Source organism: Salvelinus namaycush, chromosome 12 (assembly GCF_016432855.1).
Source record: "Salvelinus namaycush isolate Seneca chromosome 12, SaNama_1.0, whole genome shotgun sequence".
Taxonomy (NCBI): Eukaryota; Metazoa; Chordata; class Actinopteri; order Salmoniformes; family Salmonidae; genus Salvelinus; species Salvelinus namaycush.
In genome coordinates this window covers 17,925,719-17,940,153 of record NC_052318.1, presented here as the reverse complement: position 1 = coordinate 17,940,153, position 14,435 = coordinate 17,925,719, and the positions used below count along the sequence as shown (strand labels likewise).

The 14,435-nt window shown below is 40.5% G+C and overlaps 1 protein-coding gene across 2 annotated transcripts; it reads left to right on the top strand.

The window, feature by feature from the left end:
• Nucleotides 1-7,986: 7,986 nt before the first annotated feature.
• LOC120056482 (lens fiber membrane intrinsic protein-like) lies at nt 7,987-13,852 on the top strand. 2 transcript variants are annotated; one of them, XM_039004653.1, is made up of 4 exons: nt 7,987-8,161; nt 8,534-8,683; nt 12,339-12,473; nt 13,138-13,852. In XM_039004653.1, the coding sequence occupies exons 1-4, from the start codon at nt 7,987-7,989 to the stop codon at nt 13,197-13,199; spliced, it is 522 nt and encodes a 173-aa protein (XP_038860581.1). In that variant the 3' UTR covers nt 13,200-13,852. The 2 variants fall into 2 exon arrangements, 1 of the variants encoding a protein (XP_038860581.1); XR_005477802.1 differs by lacking the exons at nt 7,987-8,161; nt 8,534-8,683 and adding an exon at nt 9,578-9,687 and having other exon boundaries at nt 13,138-13,155.
• Nucleotides 13,853-14,435: the final 583 nt, after the last annotated feature.

Below are 14,435 nucleotides of genomic sequence, written 5' to 3'. Positions count from 1 at the left end.
GCCAATTTGTACTGCCCCTGAGATCCTTACCTAAACCCATACATACATGTGTGCTTTCCATAACAAAATGAATCCGACATAAGCAAGATGGATTTGATGATGGGTTTTTTCTTCCAGCAAAGAGGCATATTGTCCACGTTGATGGTGCAAGATGATATAAAATACCCTCCTGGCTGCTGAGTTGAAATGGAAGAAAATAGGCAGGGGTCTATAAAAATGAAGTTGGAAGTAAGTACGCCACTCACATCTATGGGGGGAAAAAATATTTTCCAGGGACATGTTGTAGACATCGATTGGTCTGAGCAACTTGCTGTAATGCAGGTAATGGAGCTACTCTTCTCCTTTCATCTTCAGGGCGAGTGTGTGGCGAGGTGAGGGAAGGCCCAACAGGAGAGGCATATCAGTCGTAATGGACATGCATGAATATATGGGGGGAAAACAAACCCTTATTCTAATAAGCTAATAGTCTAGCTGGTTTGTGTGTGTGTAAGCTGTCATGATGGTGAATGATACAGAGGAAATGTGCTTTGATGATGGGGGCAGTTTGTATATTTTCCATGCAGAGAGTTATAGGAAGATTTACTGATTCTCACTTGGGGATAGCTTTAGTGGTTGAGGAGAGCAATGTCACATTCTGATGCTATTTCTCTTCTTTTTAAGAGTACAAGTTAAAAGAGAACTGCATTAAAGTAAGTCAAATTAAAACCTGGAAAAAGTTTTGAATCGTGTTTTTTATTATACAGTCACAGATATTCATAACATTTGAGTGCTCAAATTTCTTCAAATGTGCATTTTTGTTTCTACGGGTAACATTATTTATTCGAAATACCCTTTTATGTTTAATCTGCTATAGACATTCTATAGAAGATAAACCGATGTTGGGTGCGAAATTATTGGTGAATTTCCAGAAAAGGGGGCTAGGGGACATAGTTCTCTGACATATTGGTCCACTTTGGACATATTCTGCACCATTTCAGTACAGCATATCTTGACATTTTAGTGCTATATCTGGTTGTCAAAAGTATCAACCTGTCCTCAGGGCAATTGGTAGGATTCGGTACTTACATTTGTTCCCCTCCATTTAGTATGATATACGTTAGCTTACGTTATGAATGGAATAGCAGTCGGACAATATATGACTTACCCAGTCTTACAATGTCATATGAGTTGGATGACATAACTTTATAAGTCTTGGAGGACATATGCTACCGTTCAAAAGTTTTGGGTCACTTAGAAATGTCCTTGTTTTTGAAAGAAAAGCAAAAAAAAATGTCCATTAAAATAACATAAAATTGATCAGAAATACAGCTGCCAGCTTCATTAAATAGTACCCGCAAAACATCAGTCTCAACGTCAACAGTGAAGAGGTGACTCCGGGATGCTGGCCTTCTAGGCAGAGTTGCAAAGAAAAAGCCATATCTCAAACTGGCCAATAAAAAGAAAAGATTAAGATGGGCAAATGTACACAGACACTGGACAGAGGAACTCTGCCTAGAAGGCCAGCATCCCAGGGGTCGCCTCTTCACTGTTGACATTGAGACTGGTGTTTTGCGGGTACTATTTAATAAAGCTGCCAGTTGAGGACTTGTGAGGCATCTGTTTCTCAAACTAGAGACTCTAATGTACTTGTCCTCTTGCTCAGTTGTGCACCGAGGCCTCCAACTCCTCTTTCTATTCTGGTTAGAGACCGTTTGCGCTGTTCTGTGAAGGGAGTAGTACACAGAGTTGTATGAGATTTTCAGTTTCTTGGCAATTTCTCACATGGAATAGCCTTCATTTCTCAGAACAAAAATAGACTGACGAATTTCAGAATAAAGTCTTTGTTTCTGGCCATTTTGAGCCTGTAATCGAACCCACAAATGCTGATGCTCCAGATACTCAACTAGTCTAAAGAAGGACAGTTTTATTGCTTCTTTAATTAGCACAACAGTTTTCAGCTGTGCTAACATAATTGCAAAAGGTTTTTCTAATGATCAATTAGCCTTTTAAAATAACAAACTTGGATTAGCTAACACAACGTGCCATTGGAACACAGGAGTGATTGTTGCTGATAATGGGCCTCTGTACGCCTATGTAGATATTCCATTAAAAATCAGCCGTTTCCAGCTACAATAGTCATTTACAACATTAACAATATCTACACTGTATTTCTGATCAATTTGATGTTATTTTAATGGACAAAAAATTGCTTTTCTTTCAAAAACAAGGACATTTCTAAGTGACCCCAAACTTTTGAACTGTAATGTATATTATACATCTTTCTCTGAGACCAGGCTGCTTGTTGCGTTGTTACAACAAAGGAGAATTAGAAGAAGAATTGACATTGCTGGTTAGGAGAACTAACTTACTAGGGTGGCAGGTAGCCTAGCGCTTAGATTGTTGGACCAGTAACCGAAAGGTCACTGGCTCGAATAACCAAGCCAACAAGGTGAAAAATCTGTCTGTGCCCCTTGAAAATGGCACTTAACCCTAATTTGCTCCAAGCGTGCCGTACTACGAGGGCTGACCCTGTAAAAGAACACATTTCACTGCACCTAGAATCTATATATTTTTTTATTAACACCAATTTCTATGACAATTTAGGTTTTATTTATTTTTTATTTTATTTCACCTTTATTTAACCAGGTAGGCCAGTTGAGAACAAGTTCTCATTTACAACTGCGACCTGGCCAAGATAAAGCAAAGCAGTGCGACAAAAACAACAACACATAGTTACACATAAACAAACGTACAGTCAATAACGAAAAAGAAAAAAAAAAGAAAAAATCTATGTACAGTGCGTGCAGATGTAGAAGAGTAGGGAGGTAGGCAATAAATAGGCCATAGAGGCAAAATAATTACAATTTAGCATTAATACTGGAGTGATAGATGTGCAGATGATGATGTGCAAGTAGAGATACTGGGGTGCAAGAGGGTAAGTAATAATATGGGGATGAGGTAGTTGGGTGTGCTATTTACAGATTGGCTGTGTACAGGTACAGTGATCGGTAAGCTGCTCTGACAGCCGATGCTTAAAGTTAGAGAGGGAGATATAAGACTCCAGCTTCAGTGATTTGTGCAATTCGTTCCAGTCATTGGCAGCAGAGAACTGTAAGGAAAGGCGGCCAAAGGAAGTGTTGGCTTTGGGGATGACCAGTGCAATATACCTGCTGGAGCACATGCTATGGGTGGGTTGCTATGGTGACCAGTGAGCTGAGATAAGGCAGGGCTTTACCTAGCAAAGACTTATAGATGACCTGGAGCCAGTGGGTTTGGCGACGGATATGTAGTGACGGCCAGCCAACGAGAGCATACAGGTCACAGTGGTGGGTAGTATATGGGGCTTTGGTGATAAAACGGATGGCACTGTGATAGACTGCATCCAATTTGCTGAGTAGAGTGTTGGGGGCTATTTTGTAAATGACATCGCCGAAGTCAATGATCAGTAGGATAGTCAGTTTTACGAGGGTATGTTTGGCGGCATGAGTGAAGGAGGCTTTGTTGCGAAATAGGAAGCCGATTCTAGATTTAATTTTGGATTGGAGATGCTTAATGTGAGTCTGGAAGGAGAGTTTACAATCTAACCAGACACCTAGGTATTTGTAGTTGTCCACATATTCTAGGTCAGGACCGTCCAGAGTAGTAATGCTAGTCGGGAGGGAGGGTGTGGGCAGCAATCGGTTGAAGAGCATGCACTTAGTTTTACTAGCATTTGGAGGAGCAGTTGGAGGCCACGGAAGGAGTGTTGTATGGCGTTGAAGCTCATTTGGAGGTTTGTTAGCACAGTGTCCAAAGAAGGGCCAGATGTATACAGAATGGTGTCGTCTGCGTAGAGGTGGATCAGAGAGTCACCAGCAGCAAGAGCGACATCATTGTTATATACAGAGAAAAGAGTCGGCCCGAGAATTGAACCCTATGGCACCCCCATAGAGACTGCCAAAGGTCTGGACAACAGACAGGCCTTTGACACACTGAACTCTATCTGAGAAGTAGTTGGTGAACCAGGCGAGGCAGTCATTTGCGAAGCCAAGGTTATTGAGTCTGCCGATAAGAATGCAGTGATTGACAGAGTCGAAAGCCTTGGCCAGGTCGATGAATACGCCTGCACAGTATTGTCTCTTATCGATGGCGGTTATGATATCATTTAGGACCTTGAGCGTGGCTGAGGTGCACCCATGACCAGCTCGGAAACCAGATTGCATAGTGGAGAAGGTATGGTGGGATTCGAAATGGTCGGTGATCTGTTTATTAACTTGGCTTTCGAAGATTTTAGAAAGGCAGGGCAGGATGGATATAGGTCTATAACAGTTTGGGTCTAGAGTGTCTCCCCCTTTGAAGAGGGGAATGACCGCGGCAGCTTTCCAATCTTTGGGGATCTCAGATGATAGGAAAGAGAGGTTGAATAGGCTAGTAATAGGGGTTGCAATAATTTTGGCTGATAATTTTAGAAAGAGAGGGTCCAGATTGTCTAGCCCAGCTGATTTGTAGGGATCCAGATTCAGGGGGGGGGGGGGCAAGTTGCTGCAGGGGGTGCTGAGATGTTGGCCGGGGTAGGGGTAGCCAGGTGGAAAGCATGGCCAGCCGTGGAAAAATGCTTATTGAAATGATCGATTATCACAGATTTATCGGTGGTGACAGTGTTTCCTATCCTCAGTACAATGGGCAGCTGGGAGGAGGTGCTCTTATTCTCCATGAACTTTACAGTGTCCCAAAACTTTTTGGAATTAGTGCTACAGGAAGCAAATTTCTGTTTAAAAAAAGCTAGCCTTAGCTTTCCTAACTGACTGAGTATATTGGTTCCTAACTTCCCTGGAAAGTTGCATATCGTGGGGGATATTCAATGCTAATGCAGAACGCCACAGGATGTTTTTGTGCTGGTCAAGGGCAGTCAAGTCTGGGGTGAACCAAGGGCTATATCTGTTCTTAGTTCTACATTTTTTGAATCGGGCATACTTATTTAAGATGGTGAGGAAAGCACTTTTGAAGAGCAACCAGGCATCCTCTACTGACGGGATGAGGTCAATATCCTTCCAGGATACCCGGGCCAGGTCGATTAGAAAGGCCTGCTCGCTGAAGTGTTTTAAAGAGCGGTAAAAGGTTAGAAGAACTAACAACAAAGGTTAGGAGAATTTACGTGGCAGGTTAGGTGATTTAGGTTAAGTTTAGCAAAAGCGTTAGGGGAAGGATTAACAACATTTTTACAGTTGTCCCCGATGCGACTCGAACCCGCAACCTTTGGATTTCTAGACGGTCACGGTATACGCCTATCCATCCTCCCTGACCAACCTTTGGATTTCTAGACGGTCACGGTATACGCCTATCCATCCTCCCTGACCAACCTTTGGATTTCTAGACGGTCACGGTATACGCCTATCCATCCTCCCTGACCAACCTTTGGATTTCTAGACGGTCACGGTATACGCCTATCCATCCTCCCTGACCAACCTTTGGATTTCTAGACGGTCACGGTATACGCCTATCCATCCTCCCTGACCAACCTTTGGATTTCTAGACGGTCACGGTATACGCCTATCCATCCTCCCTGACCAACCTTTGGATTTCTAGACGGTCACGGTATACGCCTATCCATCCTCCCTGACCAACCTTTGGATTTCTAGACGGTCACGGTATACGCCTATCCATCCTCCCTGACCAACCTTTGGATTTCTAGACGGTCACGGTATACGCCTATCCATCCTCCCTGACCAACCTTTGGATTTCTAGACGGTCACGGTATACGCCTATCCATCCTCCCTGACCAACCTTTGGATTTCTAGACGGTCACGGTATACGCCTATCCATCCTCCCTGACCAACCTTTGGATTTCTAGACGGTCACGGTATACGCCTATCCATCCTCCCTGACCAACCTTTGGATTTCTAGACGGTCACGGTATACGCCTATCCATCCTCCCTGACCAACCTTGCTTTTGTTTCAGGTATTCAGCATTTGTAACATAACATATCGTATTTAATGGATGTGCAAACATTTCAGTCCAATCTTAAGGTATTAGGGGTGCAATTTTGTGGACTATGTAGGACCATCATGGGAAACTCTCATACAGAGTATGTCTGGAAATTGTGGGTATGCCTCACAAAAGGATTCCAGTAGTTCTTACAGCTTACATTTACAGAATAAACAAATACTATTGAATCGAAAGTGGGTCAAGGAAACACTCAGAAAATAATAATTAGGAGAATATTTGCTAAATTTACTTTTTGGGGGAAATTAAAATAATCAGTGCTGGTTGAGGCAGAGCCTCTGATTTAACGCCTGGCCTGCTCTCCACTATAGCTGCTTCAGTCCTTCACTTTCAATCAAAACCATCCAGTCATCAGTATTACTTCAACCTGACAGCTTTAGACAATTCTGTTTTTTCAGCAGATTCCCAAACGACAAAACTAGTAGCGCTGATTGGCTAGCTCTCTGCCTGTCCCTTTGTCTGCCCTCTCCGTTTGTTCTATCCCCCCCATTTCCCTTTTCACCGATTCAAACGATAGCGCTATTAGCCTGCTGGAAATCTGCCTGTCTTGGCATTATAGGGGCCTTGTTGTATTTTGTCAGGAAACCCAACTTTAATACAGAGTCACTTAGTCTTCATAAAAGGGGTCTATTAAGGTAAGCTTGTCAGCGTGTGGTTGAATTTATGCAATAGTGTCATCCATCTTGAAAATAATGAATTATGATTTAGTGTGTTTGTGTGTGACAGTCAATCTCTGATTCTTTCCAGTATATGAAAAAAAAGAGTCAGTCATTCAGGGTAAAAATGAGGGTCAGTCAATGCTGATGTTAAATATTGGTATAGTGCTCCAAAACATTTCATTTTAAATGTAGACTTATATCCTAAATGTTTAAATGAATGACTATACTGCATATGGTCAAGTTTATGAGTATATATATAAGTTTACAGGTTGATATCACCAACTTGCATTGATAAAATAGACACATGCTATCTGCTGTATTAAGAAATAAACAATAAATCATTTGTGTTTGGGAATAATCTGGTTATTGAACCACTGAGAAAAACTGACCAAATTTGTAGCCTATAGAATCAGTTTTCAATAAAGTATTGTAAAATCTCCACCAAATTATAACCAACAATTTTGTTGGTGTAAATAGAGTATGGATGGAAATGTAGGGTATGGTGACATATAGGTGACACTGAAAACAACTAGGTTGCCCTCTTCTGGCCAGTGTAAAACTGATAGATAATTGATGGAAGTGTCTATGGCTAATTAGTTTCTGCTCTCACAGTAAAAAGAAAAGTAGAGTTGTTTTTGAAAGGGATGACAGATTTAATGTGATTTCATTTAAAAAAAATCTGATATATTGGCACTCAATGCTGGCAATGAAATATTAGCATTAGTACATCTTTCAGTATTTGGGACAGTTTTACAGTAGTTGTTTCTAGAATAGCAACAGATGTGATCACAAATGAACATACTCTTGAGAAGAGTATTGAGAAGCTGCTATAAGAACAGTAATACATAGAGCCATATAAAAACCCACATAAAATGTGGATCTACTATATTTGCAATGGTAATTAAAATGATGTTCTGGATTTTACCAGACATAACCTGCCATGTAAATATTTTGAAGTTCAAATAAATGTGAAATTGAAATGAGAACGACCAGGGTTTGGTCAGAAGATATTGTTTTCAGGTAGAACAAGTGACAAATACATGTATCAAATATCAAAGTTATCCTGGGCAAATGCCCTGAGTGAAGCTCTATAATATAAGAGGTGCCTGTGAGGGCCCATCCTTTCCCACTGATCTCCCAGAGAACAAAGTGGACCTCAGAGTAGACACATACCTGCAACCCTTTGGCTCAATCCAGTCGAAATTATGTGATAATTACAATGCAATTACCAACACTTAGGGTCTCTCTTCCTGAAGTGTGCGTGTGTGTTGACAGGGGGCCGCGGCTGACCCCTGTATTCTAAGTGACCTCACGCTATCATTGTGTGTGCGTGTTTGTGTGTCAGTTTGCAGGTGCAGGTGCAGGATGTACAGCTTCATGGGCGGAGGGCTGTTCTGTGCAGGCGTGGGGAACATCCTCCTGATTGTTTCTACGGCAACCGATTATTGGATGCAGTACCGGCACTCCAACAGCTACATGCATCAGGGCCTGTGGCGGTACTGCATGCCAGGGAAATGCTTCACACACAATGACAGCATTGGTGAGGACTACAACCAGTGCACACAATGCTGTCATAACACTGTCATAACACCCAAAACATGTCATAGCAAGCCATAAATGGTATATGAGTGGTGCTATTTCCATGTTATGTGCCATGTAAGTGGTACGGCTTATGAATCACAATATGATGTGATGGGAGCTATACCAATCACACCACAGCTTGTTGATTTTGGCACGAAAGAGTCCTTATCCTAGTCACAGCATGAGCATCAAGGCTTGCTTTCCATAACAAGATTCATATTTGCCAAGCACAGTTCAAACGTCATCAATATGGTTAGTTTTAGGTCAGAACAGGCCAGGGTCAGTCTCTCTTGTACCCTGACAATTCCTGTTAACCTTTGACCCCCTGCAGCCCACTTGGATGCCACCCGAGCACTTATGATCCTCTCTCTCCTGGCCTGTTTCATTGGCATCATTATCGGCATCATGGCCTTCATCCACTCCTCATTCTTCAACAGGTTTGACAAAACCTTTGCTGCAGGCATTTTGTTCTTCATCTCATGTAAGTTGGGTTCATTTACTTCTTTTCACTTATTTTACACATTTTACATAGGGCGTTTTCACATATGAAATTATGTACCCTGGTTCGGTTTCCTGTAGCGTTTGTGGGAATTCTACAGAATACGTTTTGCTTTCACAATACCTGAAATAACCGTTTCAGAGTGCAATTAGCAAGACGCACATTCTACATGACGTTAGCGAGCTAGCTTGTTTACAATGCGCAAAAAGTTCCATGTGACCCGCTCCACAATACCTGGTGCTCTGGTCCTGGATCTTGGACCCACTAATCACGCAGGTCCAGGATTTGTGTCAGCCAGGGTTCGTTTGAGTTTCACACAAGCTTTATAGCGCGGATCAGGGTACCGAAAGCTCCGGGATCCTGATCATAAGCGGATATGTGAAAGCGCCAATACTGTTTGGTTTTCTTTCCATGTCAAATGTTGTAACTGTATGATAAGTGATATAAGGTTGGTATCTTTATTTGTTGGATGCTGAATAAAACTTTTAGTTCAAATTCAAAGATTCTGTCGGTCGAATGGTGTCTAATTCTTTTTATGAACCACATGGTTTTTGAAGAATAAAACTTAAATACACCAGGCAAAATTTGGCATGGAATAGCATAATGATATAATTGCAGTGGCAAACAGAGCTTAGGGACACAACATCAGGAGTCTGTGTATTAGTTTGACTTTCTGAGTTGTGCATCGTCCTGGTGGTTGGCGACAGAACATATGTATAATCTCTAGGAACTCTATTTACCAGACGTAAAAATAAATGTGTCCCTCACTATCAAATAAAAGTCCAAATAATTTTTTTGTCTGAAGCACACCATAATACTTCCGAGTTAGACAGCGGGTTGCCATTAGACCATGCACTTCACGCGAGATGTCCTAGCACGGAATCTACCACTGTTTTACACAGCAGGAAGGAATATGGTGCGGTTTGGACAAAAGTAGGATTCTGACATTTAATTGATAACAAGGGACAACTTTCATTTTACGTCTGGTAAGTAGAGTTCCTAGAGATTACACATATGCTTTTGTTGACAGGAAACGTTTTTTTAGAGAAGCCGGCTATCTTGTGGTATGGCTCTTTTCCGTCGCCAATCACCAGAACGATGCACAACTCAGGGTGTCCAACCAATACACAGACTCCCGATGTTGTGTCACAAAGCTATGGCGAATCGTGACTATGGGACCTACGCCTTCAGAGGGAACGAAAATCTTCCAATACATTGTATCAAACTCAAAAATCAAGAAAACATAGCATCACTTAATGCGCCCAACATTATATGTACTGTAGTCGGAAAATTATAGTTCTAGTGAAGGAGGCGCAATGCTTTTTTATGTAATTTATGAATGAATCAAACAGGCCTGGCGGTGCTTCGGGCTGCGGCACACACAGAGTCAGAATCGGCATGGACACAACATGTGGCACAGAGCATAGAATAATGCGACCAGCGAAACAAACACAGTCTTTACATAACCTATGGTAACCTAACACCAATATCACCAATACCGACAACAACACCAATACCGACAACAACAGTGTCACATCAAAGGTGACAGGCTCATTGTGCTAAAAGGACAGCGACCGTAATACCTGTGCACTCCATGGTTCTGAAGGAGAGACAGTTTTGGTCAAACACATAGACACGGCTGATAGACAGCCGATAGCAGTCACACAGCATCAAATAATGTTAAATAATAAGCATCACATTCACTCCAGTAGGCCCCATGAAATTATAACAATACAAAAGCAGAACCATTTCATTCCAAAATGAAATTAACAAACCAGCTATTACTTCCCATTGCAAATATATTTTAGCACATTCATCACACTAACCGGTGATCTAACATTTAAATGCAACAATGTTTCACAGTCATTATTTTCAATGAGATAGCTAACAGCAAGCAAGCTGCAAAAAATAAAACAGTGTCATTCACCAGATGATCACTTGAAAACAAAGTTTGAAAGTTGTTCTTGAAAAGGGTGATCCTAACAGTTTAGCAACAACGTCCAAATTGAGGCCTTCTGTCCACCTTCTGAAGGCCTAGCCAATGGCTGACTGAGCTAGCTAGATTTTTCTACCCAGAGACCACCAAAGAAAAATCCTGATTGGATATTTTTTTCTCTTCAGTATTAACCCTTCTCTATCCAACACAAACTCAAGAGGTGAAGGCAGAAGACAACTACAATTATTGTAAAGATGAAAAAGAAATTAAAACAACATTTTATTTAAAATAAAAACATTTCAAATAAATCCTTAGGCCTTCTCTGAAGGCCCTCACAGTTCCCCACTGTATAATTGTCTGGATGAAATCTGGTTCTGGTTGAAGCAAGGTCAGATACTCAAATTATAACTATAACTAGCTAGGTTTCCATCCAATTGTTGACAGATTGTTATGCAAATTTCTAATATACGTATAAAGACCATATGCTCATTTTCCCACCAGAGATGTGTTTCCATCAAATTGGCTTGTTGCGGATAAAAGGCTGTGCATGATGACATTGTAAACATAAAAATTACTTTTGCGCTTAAATTCCCATGTACCAAATAAAAAATACAAGTTAAATGGGTTTCCATCACATTTTCTACTGCTGGTTTTGGCAGCAGCTTAAAGATACAGTGCGGGTATAGCCTATACATGATAAGATTATTATGGACAAAAGAGCAAGATCATTTTTATTTGTCAAATGGCAGCCAAGCATTATCATCATGTCACCAGAATAAGACCCTCAATATTTATTAGAAAAGAGCATCAAGCTCATCACCATGAAGTTTCACCACCCTGTGAAGTTCATCATAACTTATTTCATATGTAGCCTAATAAACTGCATCCTTTCCCGAGTCATAGTGGGAGGGAGGACAACACAACATATCATCGCATGACTCCAAGTTTACTTCGATATGATGGTTATTAGGCCTATATCAATATTTGTGCATAAATCCATTTCCACCACCATTTCTCGCATAATTAATTTGACCAACAAAAAGATCCCACCCTGTGTAGCATATTTTGTTTGTCAACATTTTGGAAAGTTTACAGACAAATCTGCTTTTTCCATCAGGCCTGTCATGACATTTTTTATCCGACATGTAGTCTAGTTCACTCGCATAAAAAGTTTGGATGGAAACCTGGTTACTGACTATAAAAAGTGCTATTTTGGTTGTTATCTGGGTAGTTTGGTCCACTATGCAGAATATCATGATTGATGTATAAAAATATATATAAAAAAATTCTGTGTTTCAATGTATTTGCAGGTACTTTAAATATTGTAATATTGTTTACATTTTTGCATGTGTCTGCCCTTGTGTTTGGCACTTTCAACATTAACCTGAAACAATACTAGAAAATAAGATCTTAGTTCCGTCTTATTATTCACTAAATCTAGCTTATTGTTTACTAATTAGACATACAAAAGGAAATCAGACACTTCCCAACATCAAACTGTTCACTAAATAAGTGTGCATAATTGTGTATCAGTGTTGAAATTGATCAGTATCCACTGACGTCACAATTTGACAGATTTCTGTTTTAAAACCTAAAGCATAAAACTCTTAAGACTTTTAAGAATCAAAGAAATGCAAAAACATGGATGCCATCGTGTGATGTGATGTTGCAGTAAGTAGTTTGCTCTCTTTTTCTCTCCAGGCTTTTTCGTGTTGCTGGCAATGGCAGTGTACACTGGCGTGACGATGAATTACTATGGTAAACGCTATGGCAACTGGAGGTTCTCCTGGTCCTTCATCATCGGCTGGGTGTCAGTGGTGCTGAACTTCTTTTCAGGTAAAACCACAACAACACAGGTCACACTCCCCACATAACATTTAATTGTGAACTAATGTTTTATTTAAGCAAATATATTATTAATACTCCATATGGTTAATCCAAGGCCGGTATTCACAGAATGTCTTAGAGCAGAGGACTGCTGATCTAGGATAAGTTTTGCCTTTTAATCATAGTGAATAAGATGAGGGGGACCTGATCCTAAATCAGCACTCTTATTCTGAGTGGCTTTGTGAGTATGGAATAAGGAGTATTATAAAGGAAAATTAAATATGCTTTATATTTATTTAACCATTATTTAGCCAGGTAAGTCATGAGAACAAATGTGTACCAATTCAATTATGAATATGTACAGCTCCTAACTACTTGAACAAGCAACAATCTCCTTACAGACAATCTCCTTTGTTGGAATATAGAATTTTGGTTGGTAGCTGAATTGTGTTTTATATCGTTTTGGTCTACTTGCACTTCAGTGTGTTTGTGTGTGTGTGTGTGTGTGTGTGTGTGTGTGTGTGTGTGTGTGTGTGTGTGTGTGTGTGTGTGTGTGTGTGTGTGTGTGTGTGTGTGTGTGTGTGTGTGTGTGTGTGTGTGTGTGTCTGCGTGCGTGCGTGCGTGCGTGCATGCATGTGTACGAGTACATGATGTCTTTGTCTTTCTTTTAAAGGTATATTCTATATGTGTGCCTATCGGATGCACGAATGCCCCAGAAACTCAAACTCTCACTAGAAGACTTCCGAAATTATAATCAATGCCTTATATTGAGAGCTTGTGGCTGTTCCCTGAATTTGAGAGTCAAGATGGATCCATCCACTATTTACTTTTGGAACATGGATTATAGTATTTCAAGTGATCTGAATAAAGGACGCTGGGGATAAACGTGTCTCCTTTTTAATTATTAAATGCTTGTTCTTTTATATTTGCACGGCCCATTTTTACACGTCAGAAATATTGACCATTTTGAGTTCAGGTCTGATATGGTAAAGTATATACATTATCTGCAATGCAGACAAACTAACACAAATCTGGTCAAGTAAAATTATCCAAGTACTTCAAATAAAATGTGACAGATGCATAAATATACTGTCTCCTGTATGTAGGTATAGCTACTAACAATCTAATTACGCTTTAGCAGAGTTGGGCAGGCTTCAAGAAATTATAGAACACAACTGCCCAGGGTCAGGCTATAGAAGAATAGCAGTCATTTTCAAGTGGGTATCTTTTGGAAAATGTTAGTAATAGTTTTATAGCATGTATGGGGATGCACAATAAGCTGCTATGTTGAACACATATGCTATTATTACATAGGCTATCATAAAAAACATGTATATGTTTGGATCATACAACAATGATTTAATCCTGTGGCAGGCATTCTTGTACAACATGATGAATGATATGATGTCCAGACTAACTGGATTGGTTAAGTGGAAGACCGTGATAAACCTATTGCATGCAAGATGATACACTGGTGCAGGGTAAACATATTTGCCAAACACATTGCGTGTGGAATTTGTGTCATGATTTCACTTCGATTGGTTAAACATTGACTGAATTTAATTGATGGTAGTCAGAAATGTTTAGGCCACCATTTCCCAAACTCTGGGGACCCCAAGGGGCAGACATTTTGTTTCAAATAATCAAATCTAGATTAGTTGAATATTTGAACCAGCTGTGCAGTGCTAGGGGAAAAAACGAAATGTGCACCTCTTGGGGTCCCCAGGACAGAGTTTGGGAAACTCTGGTTTAGGCCTATAGGACAATGTTTTGCGATAAAGGTGTTGTAAAAATGTATGCATATTTCAATTAATATGACATTGCCTTCCTGTATTTCACAATCAATCATCATGTTACATATAAATTGATGCCAAAAGGTCAGTGAAGACTAAGGATCTAATAAAACATGTTCTTCACGCGCCCGCGCCACTGGTACATGATGGGAAGCCCCGACGCAAAACAAAGACGAAT

Excerpts from the sequence above, each read along its gene's own strand:
- LOC120056482 (XM_039004653.1), top strand. The coding sequence starts at position 7,987 with ATGTACAGCTTCATGGGCGGAGGGCTGTTCTGTGCAGGCGTGGGGAAC. Across the intron at positions 8,162-8,533 it reads CACACACAATGACAGCATTG|CCCACTTGGATGCCACCCGA; the intron begins GTGAGGACTACA and ends GACCCCCTGCAG. Across the intron at positions 12,474-13,137 it reads GGTGCTGAACTTCTTTTCAG|GTATATTCTATATGTGTGCC; the intron begins GTAAAACCACAA and ends TTTCTTTTAAAG.